General features: G+C 43.3%; 1 protein-coding gene and 2 long non-coding RNA genes across 4 annotated transcripts in view; 1 reads left to right on the forward strand and 2 right to left on the reverse strand.

Moving 5' to 3' along the window:
* Window positions 1-212: 212 nt before the first annotated feature.
* LOC144589019 (uncharacterized) lies at window positions 213-1,778 on the reverse strand. The gene is made up of 2 exons (XR_013544855.1): window positions 1,669-1,778; window positions 213-376 (listed from the first exon to the last, which is right to left on the reverse strand). It is a non-coding gene; the product is annotated as an uncharacterized LOC144589019 (long non-coding RNA).
* A 1,175-nt stretch (window positions 1,779-2,953) lies between these two features.
* On the reverse strand, window positions 2,954-12,322 carry LOC144589018 (uncharacterized). The gene is made up of 2 exons (XR_013544854.1): window positions 12,150-12,322; window positions 2,954-3,221 (listed from the first exon to the last, which is right to left on the reverse strand). It is a non-coding gene; the product is annotated as an uncharacterized LOC144589018 (long non-coding RNA).
* A 664-nt stretch (window positions 12,323-12,986) lies between these two features.
* AHCYL1 (adenosylhomocysteinase like 1) overlaps window positions 12,987-14,111 on the forward strand; it is a 71,358-nt gene continuing 70,233 nt past the window's right edge. Inside the window, exon 1 of one of the 2 annotated variants that reach the window (XM_020809989.3) lies at window positions 12,987-13,279. In XM_020809989.3, coding sequence (XP_020665648.1) covers window positions 13,169-13,279 — 111 coding nt within the window. In that variant the 5' untranslated portion in view covers window positions 12,987-13,168. The remainder of the gene's footprint in view (window positions 13,280-14,111) is intronic. The other variant, XM_020809988.3, reaches the window with a different exon arrangement.

Below are 14,111 nucleotides of genomic sequence, written 5' to 3' on the forward strand. Positions count from 1 at the left end.
CATCTCAGCTTGCTATTGGAACAACCAGCATGATGAACTGTTAATGGTTTTGAGATTCTCAGTGTGGTGGCGTATGGAGTTATTGTTTTCTGATATAGGTAAGATATAGAATGTTTATGAGTTCATCTAATTCAAAACATAGACATTGTCTAGAGGGGCAGGGTAAAAATCTAATAAAATAAATAAATAAGACATAGTAAAGCAGGAAAACATTAACTTGTACACCAATGACAAGATTTATTAAATAGAGGAGCTTGCAAGCTGAAGTCTTGGATGCCTTACTACTCAGAAAGAGAAAAGATGGTTGATCATCATTACCAAACATCTCTTTTTGCTGCCTAAAGGGATCACTAAGTGATACAGAAGAAGGTGGGTCCTTTAAAGAAAGAAAACAAGCAGATCAGGTTTCTCCAGATGAATCCCGGAACCCAGAAAAGCTGATAATTGGTAGGAAATGATCCCAGCTGCACAGTTTCTCTCTTTCCCTCCTCCTCCTCCCCTCTGCCCCACTTGCCCTGAAGCACAGCTCCTTGCAGAACTGGCAACAACACTGAAATATGAAGAGTGATAAAAGTTTGGGCAAAGCCTGACATCCATTCCAAGTTACTTAGTTTTTTCTTGCAAGTCACCAGGAGCCTCTCTAGAATCAACAAGAAATTAAACATAAAAAGTTCAGTGGACTGAACTTATACCCTTCATAATTTATGATAATTAATCAATTAAAATACATATTTAGGCAGTACATAAACAGACCCGTGTCTCATAACAATTCTAAACAAAGTGACAATATTGGCCTGATTAATTTTAACAATGGTTTCTCCCTCTGCTGAAACAGTTGTACGGAAATTTGAAAGAAGTAAATGTGAGTATTCTGGTCACAAGAGCTCATACTGAAATAAAACTGCTAGTCTTTAAAATGCAACAGTGTTTTGCCTCCCCCTCCCCTTCTTTTCTTTTGCCAACAGTTGTAGGCAAAGTTGCTGAGAGAATGGTATTTGGTCTAGGAAGGAAGAATAGACAAATCACAGTCCTGTATATCATGGAAAATAATAATGACTCCCAACATTTAAATACTTCTGCATATTTCTTGTAACTTTTAAAAATTACACAGTGTTTTATAACAAATGCTTACCCTACTTATCATTATTCCCGATTCCTAGGGCATCGATTGCAAGTAGATCACACCAAAAATGTGCATCACAGGTTTATTTTATTCTCAGTTTTGCAGCAGTTAAGGCTTGATCCCATTGACAAAAAATCCATGCTGTACCAAGTTCTCCTTAAACACTACACAAATGTAAGTGTACACACAAGGTACATACAGACTACTGTGCCAGGGGAGTGAGTTATAAACAGACCCCTGCCGGAGTCTTTATTTTTGGATGGATGTGGAATCAATTCCAAGGAACTGATTCCAATATGTGACCATCCCTTCCAGTTTTCAAAAAAAAAAAAAAAAATCCTGCTATCTGATACTGAGCTATACTTGATAACAGGAATGAAAATGAATGAATGAATGAATGCACCCCCATAGCTCTCCCACCCCTTGGTCACCTGTCCCTGTGTCATCCCATCCTCACCCTGTGCCCTCTCCCTTTTCACCCCTTTCCCTTTCATCCTCTCCTCCCCCATTGTTTGATTGCCCCCTGCCTGCTGCCCATGACTAACCTTGCTTTGCCAAGCAGTGGGGGACTCCCTGTCACTGCCTCCATATCTTCCCCTTCTATTTCCCAGGAGGTAATGGGATCAGTGGCCATGATCTTAGTTTTTTTTGATGTTGAGCTTCAGACCATTTTTTGTGCTCTCCTCTTTCACCCTCATTAAGAGGTTCTTTAATTCTTCCTCACTTTCTGCCATCAGAGTTGTATTATCTGCATATCTGAGGTTGTTGATATTTCTTCCAGCAATCTTAATTCCAGCTTGGGATTCATCCAGTCCAGCCTTTCGCAAGATGTATTCTGCACATAAGTTAAATAAGCGTGGGGACAATATACAGCTTTGTCATATTCCTTTCCCAATTTTGACCCAATCAGTTGTTCCATATCAAGTTCTAATTGTTGCTTCCTGTCCCACATAGAGATTTCTCAGGAGATAGATAAGGTGATCAGGCACTCCCATTTCTTTAATAACTTGCTATAGTTTGCTGTGGTCCACACAGTCAAAGGCTTTTGCGTAGTCATGGAAGCAGAAGTAGATTTTTTTTGGAACTCTCTGGCTTTCTCCATAATCCAGCGCATGTTAACAATTTGGTTTCTAGTTCCTCTGCCCCTTCGAAATCCAGCTTGTACTTCTGGGAGTTCTCGGTCCAGATACTGCTGAAGCCTGCCTTGTAGGATTTTGAGCATAATCTTGCTAGCGTGTGAAATGAGTGCAATTGTACAATAGTTGGAGCATTCTTTGGCACTGCCTTTCTTTGGGATTGGGATGTAGACTGATCTTTTCCAATCCTCTGGCCACTGTTGAGTTTTCCAAACTTGCTGGCATATTGAATGTAGCACCTTAACAGCATCATCTTTCAAGATTTTAAATAGTTCAACTGGAATGCCATCACCTCCACTGGCCTTGTTGTTAGCCAAGCTTTCTAAGGCCCACTTGACTTCACTCTCCAGGATGTCTGGCTCAAGGTCAGCAACCACATTATCTGGGTTGTCCAGAATATCCAAATCTTTCTGGTATAATTCCTCTGTGTATTCTGGCCACCTCTTCTTGATGTCTTCTGCTTCTGTAAGGTCCCTACCATTTTTGTCCTTTTTTCATATCCATCTTTGCACAACATGTTCCTTTTTTTGAACAGATCTCTGGTTTTTCCCTTTCTATTCTTTTCCTCTATATCTTTGCACTGTTCATTTAAGAAAGCTCTCTTGTCTCTCCTTGCTATTCTTTGGAAGTCTGCATTCAATTTTTTGTAACTTTCCCTATCTCCCTTGCATTTTGTTTCCCTTCTCTTCTCTGCTATTTGTAAGGCCTCCTTGGACAGCCACTTTGCTTTCTTGTCCTTTTCTTTGGGATGGTTTTTGTTGCTGCCTCCTCTACAATGTTACGAGCCTCCATTCATAGTTCTTCAGGCACTCTATCCACCAAATCTAGTTCCTTAAATCTGTTCTTCACTTCCACTGTGTATTCATAAGGGATGCATTGTGATAGTGATGACCAAAAGGAATGGAAACAGAAAACGGTATGGCAGCTGTACTGCTGGAGTTGGCTCAACCTCCCGTCTTTTTCTGTAAAGCAATGATAGGATAATTGAGAATAGATCAAAAGGAGAGAAACAGAAGAACCAAATGGCAGCCCTAACTTGAGCTGATGCAGTAGCCTGGGAATGGAGTATCATGAAAATTGGAGAGAAAGTTTATTATTATTTATTTAATTTTGTTCATTACATTTATACCCTGCCCATATAGTGCCAGGGCACAACTGGGTGGTGACAATTAAAATACCATGACCCAATACCACCCAAGACATAAATTAAATACAATCAAGATACATTAAAAACCAAAGATATCTTCCCCCCCCCGCCCAAAAAGAAGAAAACCTGGACAGCAAATTAAAATCAAGATCAGTTAATGGGCCCACGAGGATGTTACAGGCGTTAGATGTTCCCAAAGGCCTGTTTGAACAGTATGGTTTTAATCTGTTTTTGGAAGGATAAGAGGGAGCCTGGAGTATATCTGTGGGTAACACATTCTATAGGATTGCAGCCACCACCTATAAGGCCCCGTTCCTGGTGGTAGTTTTCCAGACATCTCTCAGAGCACCCACCCACAAAGCAACATCTGGGAGAGATGCTCCATCAGGTAACAAGGTCCCAAACTGTTAAGGGCTTTATAGGTTTAAGCCAGCACTCTGAATTTGACATGGAAGCATACATGGAGGAAGTTGAGTGGCTATTGCTCTTTTGGTCATGCTAAGAGGTTGGGCTGTGCTCCCTCATGGCTGCTTCAGCAACTGTTAGAATGGCCACTAACATAAGACAGGAGAAATCAAACAGAGACCAGGGATTTTAAGCCACACCCTCAGAAATGCCTACTGAACAACTTTTACATTTAGTAAAAAGAATCCAGTTGGCATGGGCAAAGAAGGCATCTGTGCCTCAGTTTTAATTTTTGCTATCTATAATTGCATTTAAAGCCTATTATAATTCTCATTTATTTTCTCCCCTTCTACAACAACTTGTTAAGATTTAGGGTTGCTTCAGATGCTACGTTTTGTATGGAAAATAATGTGTGCAGGCAAAGTAATTCTTTTCCTGGAACAGTATCTTTTCTGACATGACCCCTATACTCTGGAATCCTCTGGCCTAAGAAATCTGCTGGACAGCTTTCCTAGGTATGTTATGCCAACAGTTAAACACCTCAGATATGATTTGTGATTATTGTTTCCAACCATCACAATTTAAAGAGTTGGGTTTTAATTGAAGTTTTTCCTGTTGCAAAATTACTCATTGCTGCTTATGTTTGCATCTTTATGGATAGGCTACTTATCTTTATAAAAGACTGTGACTGCAATCCTACACCCACTTAGCTGGAAGAAAGTCACATACAATGGAACTTTCTTCTGAGTAGGTCTGTGTAGACCTGCACCACAGTAAGTTTGCAAGTGGGCTGGATGTGCATAGAATACCTTCATCATTCCTTTTGGGGTTTTTTTTTGGTACAAAGATGGACATTCCAGCTCTGAAACGTCAATGCTGTTCTGTACACTAATGTCGGATTTGCAGAAGCACTAGTGCAGCTCTGTGTCACTAATACTTTAGCTCTCATTCTGTCTGAAACTTAACAGCTAGCTGCTTTGGCTGAAGCACCAAGACACTTACAGTATATGGTCCTCTGCCTATTCTTCAAATGGCTAGGTCCTATTGCAACCTGACAGGGCTACCCTGAAAATTAAATGGTGCAAAGAGAGAGGAAACTTTCAAAGCTGGGAATACCAGAATTGGAGGAGGGGGAGGCTCCCTGTTTTGGTTTATGTTTGCCTGCTGGACTGCCCAGTCTTCATGACTCTGTACTTCAACCGGATGACCATCCCAGCATGCAAAGTGACTCTAAAAAGTGGTTCTGCTTGGAGTTCTAGAATATCACTAAACATAGCTTCCCTGAGAGAGAAAAAAAATCCACAGATAATAGAATCTTGATACCAAAGTTGGGAAGAGGAAACATCATCACAGGCTTCATTTTTGCTACAATAACTGTTCAGCACAGCAAGCACAGAGCATTTGGGCTTTCATCTGATTTCCCTTTTCTTCTTTAATGTTGCTTTTTATACTGACTGAAAGCTAGAGACAACCTGCAGAGGCCTCATCAAAGCACTGTGGTGTAGTGGTAAGAACTGTTTTTCTCACATTAGCCGACTGCCATCAGTGTCTACATCCAATGTGACCACATGAAAAATGGTGTGAATCACTATGTGGGAGTAAGTGCTGAGACAAATATAGAAGCGTGATTTAACTAGTCTGTCGGGGTAAAGCCTTAAAATGGTCGTCACATAACATATGCTGATTGTATCAGCAGCAGTGGTGACTTTGCAGAAATGAAAGATTTCTGATTCTTTCCCAAATATGTAATCCCTTTCATCGTAGGGACATCATGGGGGCTGTGGGTGGGAAGGGAAAATCTTTAATTACCTAAAATTGCCACCATCAATAAAGTCATCTGAGCAGTAACTTGGGGAAAGAGGGCTATGGGCTCCCATGGCTGGCAAGAGATTGAATACACCTCCTAACCCCATGAAGTAGCACATCCCTCTTTTATTTACTACCTAAGTGGCATTGGGCTGCATTTCTGTCAAGCAGAAATTACCTCAGAGGCTGCGATTTTTATTGACTTCATATCATAGAATCATAGAATAACTGAGTTGGAAGGTGCCTATAAGGCCATTGAGTCCAAGTCCCTGCTCAGCGCAGGAATCCAAATCAAAGTACTGTATATGTGACAGATGGCTGTCCATTTTTTTCTTGAATGCCTCCTGTGTTGGAACACCCACCACCTCTCAAAGTAACTGGTTCCACTATCGTACGGTTTTTCATTTTTTTTGATTGCTTGTTTTGTAGGATGGTTTCTATATTATTAAATAAATTGATACATACTAGCTGTTTCTTTCATGTTATCTATGAATAGTTTCAAGGACTTTACAAACAGCCCCAGGGAAAACTTGATAAAGGCTAGCGGTATTTTCTGAGTTCTGCACTTCACACCCCTTGTCCCACAATGCTGATCGCAGCTGCTTCTGACCAGCTTTGACAGGGTTTCCAAGAACGCAGCTCTGTGGCTTCCTCCAGATGCTTTCTGTGGCTTAACACTTAGTTATTTTTTAAATTAAGGAAATAAATTCTCAGTGCCCTTTTAAAACCAGGTGTCAAAATGCTGTGCAATGGAGGTGAATGGGAAAAAAATAGGTCACGGTCCTGTGGCCCTCTTTACAGATGCATCCTTCAGTTTCTTCCATACATGAATGGACTCAAGTACACATCTCGTATCCAGGGTATCTCACCATCTCCCCTCCTTTCCTTCTCTTGCACCTTTTTTTAAAGAGCCAGTATGTAGGTGCACAGAAAAACAGTGTGGAGCAAAGAGCTGAACTGTAGGTGACATTCCTTGTTCCAGATCAGGGAATGCATCCTACTCACAAGGAAAATAAAAAAAATAAGACTCAGACACTCGTATTATGTAGTTAATACTGTGTAGTTTAGATTCATGGTTTCATGTAGATAAATACTTTGCATTCACTGAAATAGCTGGAGTTTCACTTACTGTCAGGTCAGGGTGCCTGTGAAAAATAACTGAAAGCATTAACATTCTGCATTGAGCAATATCTTTATTAGACGACTAAAATGATGGAAACAAGGTGAGCTTTCAGGTGGCCCAGAACTCTGACAGTTGTTTCCACAGACAGAAACGTATAGACAGAATCAACCTAGCTTAACTGAAAACTAACATAGACATAAATGTTCATAGCAATAGGCCCCTATGAGTGGTTGGCAGGACCTGCCGATGACCACAATATGCAGAGACATCTGGCCAATCTACAGATGCAACTCTAGAAAAAACAACATCCATACTGACCTTAATTAGAGGACTAATGGAGAATGTCACTAAGAAGTAAAGAAGATGTTCAGCCCCTCCCCCTCCGCCCCCAGATATGACTCTTTAGGGCAATAACAATGATAACCATGTGCTGCCAAGCCAATTTGGATGTATGGTGACCCATTCCAGGGTTTACTAGGTAGAGTAGAGAATACTCAGAGGTGGTTTACTATTCCCTTCTTCTGGGGCGGGGGGGAGGACATCCTGGGTCTGTGCAGTTTGCCCAAGGCCACACAGGCTGGGCTTTACTCATAGACGTCATAGTGGGGAATTGAACTGCCAACCTAAACCACTAAGCTACCCAGCCAGTTATGGGGGTGGAGAAAAGCAAAGGCAGTGGTCTGTTTTTCCTTTTAGGATAACATGGGTTGGAATAGCAGATCTTAACTATACATAAAGTGCTAGATACAGAATAAGTAGATGGCGGCCTTAAGGAGACTGAGTGTTGCCAAGTCACGTGACAGAATCCCAGATAAGATGTGGAGTGGCTGAGAAAACCTTTGGGGGAGGCAGAACATGCCGCATTTAACTTGAAAAAGTAGAGCAGTAGGCCAAAGGAGAAGGCATACCCTCTGGCTCTGCCTTTCCTAGCAAGCAGCTGTGGAATGAAAAGAATTAACCTCCTTCACTTCATTTCTGAGGCCCCAGGGCAGGCAAGCTTAGAGCACTGGGATCAATGCAACTGCCCTGCATTAAAAAAAAAAAATCTAATCTGCCACATTGAACCAAAGGTACCGTAATTTAGTAGATGCTTCCACAACAGTGCAATACTGCCACCTTACGGTCAGAGGTGGAATGTAGAGAGACTGAAATACTCCACAATTAGTATATTTGTGGTTTACATAACTTTTGATTTGTGGCCACTGCAGTTTGCTTTTTACCTCCACTCCCATCTCTCTCCTCTCAAGCCCATCTACTTTGGCACATCCTTCTCCACACTTTGTGGTTTCAGGGTTGGCCCAAGACATTTTAGTACCTGGAAGCACACTGCTTTCCCAACTTCCTTGAGGGCAAGTCTCCTTGAAATACAGTGACTTTCTTCTGAGTAAATATGCTCAAAATTGGGCAGCTGAAATGCTGGTGGAAACATCTTCTCCTTCTTAATCAGCATGTTTTCTATGCAACTATGCAGGTCTTCTGCATTCACTTTACAGGAAAGAATGCAAGTGGCGCAAGAGTTTACTACCCGGACAGGCAAACTTCGCAATGAATTCATTGATAAGAGTGGGTGATAATCTGATTAGACCGCTAAAGTATCATAAAGATAAATTAGCTTTTAATTCTGTATAGATAACCATCAGGTCGGGCATTACAGAGCTCGGGTGGTGCATAAAAAGCATAAAAATGTCAAAATCCATGGCCAGATCGGCAGGCCAAATTTCCTTGTGTGCATCCCCCCCCAACTGCTACGGGATCTCCAAGATTACTTTCTTCCATATTTTGTTCCATTCCTCAAGACATAAGGGTTTATTAAATAGGGCGTTAAGTCTGAAACAGGAACAGTATCAAATAGTTCTAAACCCTTCTTATTTATACTTGAGTTAATCTTAGTCCTTTTCCCCACCCATGGTCTTTGGTCTCCCACTGACTTGGGATTTCTAGCTCAAGGTAGACTGAACAAGGGATGCCACAGCAGGGATGACTTACAAGAACATACATTGAATAAAGAGGGAAGTCTCCCTTTCTCCACCTTCTCCTTTCTGTCTGGTGTTCACATTCTTGTCCGCTCTGGTCCTCTAATGCAGGCCCTTCCTGCACAACCAGATCTTTGATATACTAAATACTCATTTGATACACAAATTCTACTTAATCTTGAGATCATATTTCTATTGCAAATGTGTCACATTTTCCAAGCACTCAGTATGCACTGTGATTATATATACTGTACAGAAATCTGTTAAATAGTATAACCATTTCTGTTGTGTTTGCCCTAGACAACATGGCTGGTTGAGGGTCCTGGGTTCTCACTCACACTGGATATTCCCTAATGTGATCAGTGGTCTATGAACACATCAGGTTTTTCAAAACGCATGTAACGCAAGTTAATTTTTTCACAGACACTAAGCTACCCTCGGATTAACAACAAAAAGCGTAGGGGAGACAGCCACAGTACTATCACATTTCTATCCACTGCAAAGAAATGAGACATCATTGTTGCTGCCTCTAGGTTTACGGAGTGTCAAAAGGAAAGAAGGAAGGACTGTCATTGAGTTGCACTTTCTATCCTTAGAAAGACAGGGGGACACAACACATAGACTCTCACATCTATATACTACACACGACTCACTATAATACTAGTGTTGATGCTAAACAGAGGATACAGCTTCCTCCACTGTGACAGTTGCTGTCTTCTAGAATGTGTGTTCCGACTGATTATATTCTCTGCAGCCAAAGATGGAGAAGCTCTATACAGTCAGCAAAAACAAGACCTGGAACTGATTGTGGCTCTGATCATCAGCTTCTTATAGCAAAATTCAAGCTTAAACTGAAGAAAGTAGGAAAAACCACTGGGCTAGTCAGGTATAATCTAAACCAAATCTCTTATGAATATACAGTGGAAGTGAAGAACAGATTTAAGGACCTAGATTTGGTGGACAGAGTGCCTGAAGAACTATGGATGCAAGCTCATACAGGAAGCAGCAACAAAAACCATCCATAAGAAAAGGAAATGCTAGAAAGCAAATTGGCTGTCCAACGAGACCTTACAAATAGCAGAGAAGAGAAGGAAATAAAATGCAAGGGAAATAGGGAAAGTTACAGAAAATTGAATGTAGGCTTCCAAATAATAGCAAGAAGAGATAAGAGGGCCTTCTTAAATGAACAGTGCAAAGATATAAAGAATAGAAAGGGAAAAACCAGAGATGTGTTCAAGAAAATTGGAGATATTAAAGGAACATGTTGTGCAAATGGACATGATAAAGGACAAAAATGGTAGGGACGTTACAGAAGCAGAAGACATCAAGAAGAGGTGGCAAGAATAAACAGAGGAATTATACCAGAAAGATCTGGATGTCCTGGACAACCCAGATAGTGTGGTTGCTCACCTTGAGCCAAATATCCTGGAAAGTGAAGTCAAGTGGGCCTTAGAAACCATGGCTAACAACAAGGCCAGTGGAGGTGATGGTATTCCAATTGAACTATATAAAATCTTAAAAGACGACAAAGTTAAGATGCTACACTCAATATGCCAGCAAGTCTGGAAAACTCAGCAGTGACCAGAGGATTGGAAAAGATCAGTCTACATCCCAATTCCAAAGAAAGGCAGTGCCAAAGAATGCTCCAACTACCGTACAATTGCACTCAATTCACACGCTATCAAGGTTATGCTCCAAATCCTACAAGGTAGGCTTCAGCAGTATGTGGACCAAGAACTCCCAGAAGTACAAGTTGGATTTCGAAGGGGCAGAGGAACTAGAGACCAAATTGCTAACATGCGCTGGATTATGGAGAAAGCCAGAGAGTTCCAGAAAAACACCTACTTTTACTTTATTTACTATGCAAAAACCTTTGACTGCGTGGACCAAAGCAAACTAAGGCAAGAAATAGGAGTGCCTGACCACCATATCTACCTCCTGAGAAATCTATATGTGGGACAGGAAGCAACAGAACTTGATATGGAACAACTGATTGGTTAAAAATTGGGAAAGGAGTACAACAAGGCTGTATATTATCTCCCTGCTTATATGCAGAATACATCTTGCGAAAGGCTGGACTGGATGAATCCCAAACCGGAATTAAGATTGCTGGAAGAAATGTCAGCAACCTCAGATATGCAGATAATTCCACTCTGATGGCAGAAAGTGAGGAGCAATTAAAGAACCTCTTAATGAGGGTGACAGAGCGTCAACAATGGTCTGAAGCCCAACATCAAAAAAACTAAGATCATGGCTACTGGTCCCATCACCTCCTGGGAAATAGAAGGAGAAGATATGGAGGCAGTGACAGATTTTACTTTCTTGGGCTCCATGATCACTGCAGAGGGTGACAGTAGCCACAAAATTAAAAGACCTCTGCTCCTTGGGAGGAAAGCAATGACAAACCTTGACAGCATCTTAAAAAGCAGAGACATCACCTTGCCAACAAAGGTCCGCATAGTCAAAGCTATGGTTTTTCCAATAGTGATGTATGGAAGTGAGAGCTGGACCATAAAGAAGGCTGACTGCCTAAGAACTGATGCTTTCAAATTTTGGTGCTGGAGGAGAGTCTTGAGAGTCCCCTGGACTGCAAAGAGAACAAAACTATCTTTTAGGAAGGAAATCAACCCTGAGTGCTCACTGGAAGGGCAGATCCTGAAGCTGAGGCTCCAGTACTTTGGCCATCTCATGAGAATAGAAGACTCCCTGGAAAAGACCCTGATGTTGGGAAAGTGTGAAGGCAAGAGAAGAAGGGGACGACAGAGGACGAGATGGTTGGACATTGTCATCAAAGCGACCAATATGAATTTGACCCGACTCCTGGAAGACAGGAGGGCCTGGTGTGCTCTGCTCCATGGGGTCATGAAGAGTTGGACATGAACTATGGACTAAACAACAACAACAAAGAATGTCTGTTGTATTCCTATGCTTTACTTGTCTCTTTTCCTTTTCTTACGTGTAACAGTACACTTAAGCCTGCTTGCTCCTGCAGATCAACAAAGACATTTTGCTCAAAAACGATTATCTTTTAGCTCCTATTAATGGGAAATGGGCCCTTTCCTTGAATGAATAGTTTCAGATCCTTCTATGGAGAGATTTGTAGCATTCTGTTTCAAGCCGTTCCAGCCAGCTACAGCAGCAGAATGGGTACAGCAGTGAGAAAAGCAGGGCAGCAGGCTCGTTCAGATGGGAAACCAGGCTCCCATTTAAATGTTCTTCTTCCCAAACTTCTCTTCAGTTAAGGTTATAATTGTAAGAACAAGAATGTGATGTAAAAAAAAAGTACAATGCCTGGGTCTGCTTGTTCTCCTCTTTCCTACCCATTCTCTTTTCTTGTGCACATCATTTAGTATGTTTCAGGAAATTTATAAATTAATAACAAGCAAGGCCTGCACTAAAAAAAAACCCTCTAGTGCCACTCCATTCTACCTCTCACCTGCTTTTCCAGGGTCTGCAATAGTCAGCCAGTATTTTGTGAGCAGCGAACATGCTCGGTCCTTCCACTGCAGCGAAACAACAGCCTTTCAGTAGTGCCGGATCCACAACCATCAGCCCTCATTCGTCTGGCTTAATACCACAAGAGGCTGGGAGTGCAGTTGTGCTTCTTTCCTGGAGTACAGCAAGAAGCAGAGCTTTTCAAGGCTGCCCTAAAAGCTACATTCTACTACATGACCGGGAAATTTGTCTTTCCAAACCCAGAGGTATAAATAAGAACCATTTCTTCACGCTCTAGATCTGTGAATGAATTCTGTACTTTAGGTCTAAGAAGTTTAATAGCCTCTATAGCAGCAAACACGTTTGTTTTTGTTTGAGTTTCGCGGTAGTTTAAAGATTAACAAATGTCTTATAGAATACGCCAAAGAGTTTATGGCATATTTAATTTATTAGCTTTTAAAGCGCTGCAAGTCCCACCCACCCCCTTTAAAAAAAAAAAGGAACACAACTGCAACCTCGCGCCTTCAGGAAACTCCCTTTCTGGGGCCCGCCAGTTCCTAGAGAAATGTAGCAATTGCCAACTCTTCGCTGGCACGGGTGCACTGGCGAACAATAAAAACGACCGGGCGGCTCGAACGGCGTTGAACCGGTTAATTGCGTCGGAAGAACGTTCGCCAGGGGCGCTCCTGTCCCTTTCGCACGGAATCTGGCGCGGTGTGACGTTAGAGCCAGGCCTGTGCGTGCGGCGTCTGGTGCCCGCTCTGTGCGTGCGAGCGGCGGCTTTGGAGGGGGGGGTGATTCCGACCGTGCGTGATGACGTTTCGGTCTTGAAGTGGCTCCGCCCCTTGCCGGAGCGCGGCGTCTGCAGTCTTGGTGGTTGCTGAGGGAGGTCGTGGAGCCGGTGAGGGGAAAGGAGGACGCAGCAGCAGTAGCAGCACCACCGGCAGCAGCTTCTTCTTCTTCTTCCTCCTCATCCTCGGCGCCCTGCCCCCTTTGCCCTCCCCCCTCCTCCGCTTCAGGATGTCTTCTGTGCCGGACGCAGCCGCCGGGGACGAGCTGAAGCAGGCGAAGGAGATGGAGGACGCTGAGAAGTATTCCTTCATGTCCACCCTCACCAAGGCGCCCAAGAAGGTGCGGGCCGGTAGCTGCAGCCGCCAAACTCGGAGGCACCCGGTGCCGGGCGGGCGGGGAGGTGGCTGGCTGGCTGGCTGGCTGGGCAGATGGGAGAAGCCGGGGCAGGAGCCGGCTCCGGGCCTGCCGTGAGAGGTGCCGGGGCTGGAAACTAGTACTCCTGAAAGTCATGCCCTCTGAATGGGAAAGCCCTTCCTCTTTAACCCTTGACGGTTGGGGTGAAAGTGGGTGTGAGTTTGTGAATAGTAGTGAGAGGTACTCTGCACATGCCCCGGGGAACTGCTTTTCTGTTGACATGTGTCTCCTGACCCCTGAAAGCAGACGCGGGGCGGGGGCGGGGGCGGGGGGAGGAAGCCGGAGAGAAAGGAAGAGCTCAGTCTAGGGAGAAGGCAGCGGCATTGAGAGGGAGCGGAGCCTGGGACTGGTTTGGTAGCCCAGGGCCCAGGACTGGTTCAGGGGGGAGGCGGCGCCGAGGGCTGAGAGGGAAGGTTTCTAAAGACACCGTTCCTGGACGCGTCAGGCCCAGGCGATGTTCCCGTGAACGGTGTCCTGCTGCCTGAAAGCTTAACTACCTTTGAGATCTTTATCACCACTCCTCTCTGTGGAAGGCATCCCTATCAAAGAATCATTGTGAGAACGGGATGTTTTTGTGCACTCCGCCTGAGGTCACACTTGGGAAAAAAACGGCTTCATTAGCCAACCCCTTTGGCACTTGTACCCAGTTGTTAGCACAGTAGCTGAAGCCAAACTCTTAACTGTCAAAAACGGAAACCCAGCAGCTTTTTTGTTTTTTAAAATACTGCCAGCTGACTTCACATACTCTGCACTCTTG

Source organism: Pogona vitticeps, chromosome 4 (assembly GCF_051106095.1).
Source record: "Pogona vitticeps strain Pit_001003342236 chromosome 4, PviZW2.1, whole genome shotgun sequence".
Taxonomy (NCBI): Eukaryota; Metazoa; Chordata; class Lepidosauria; order Squamata; family Agamidae; genus Pogona; species Pogona vitticeps.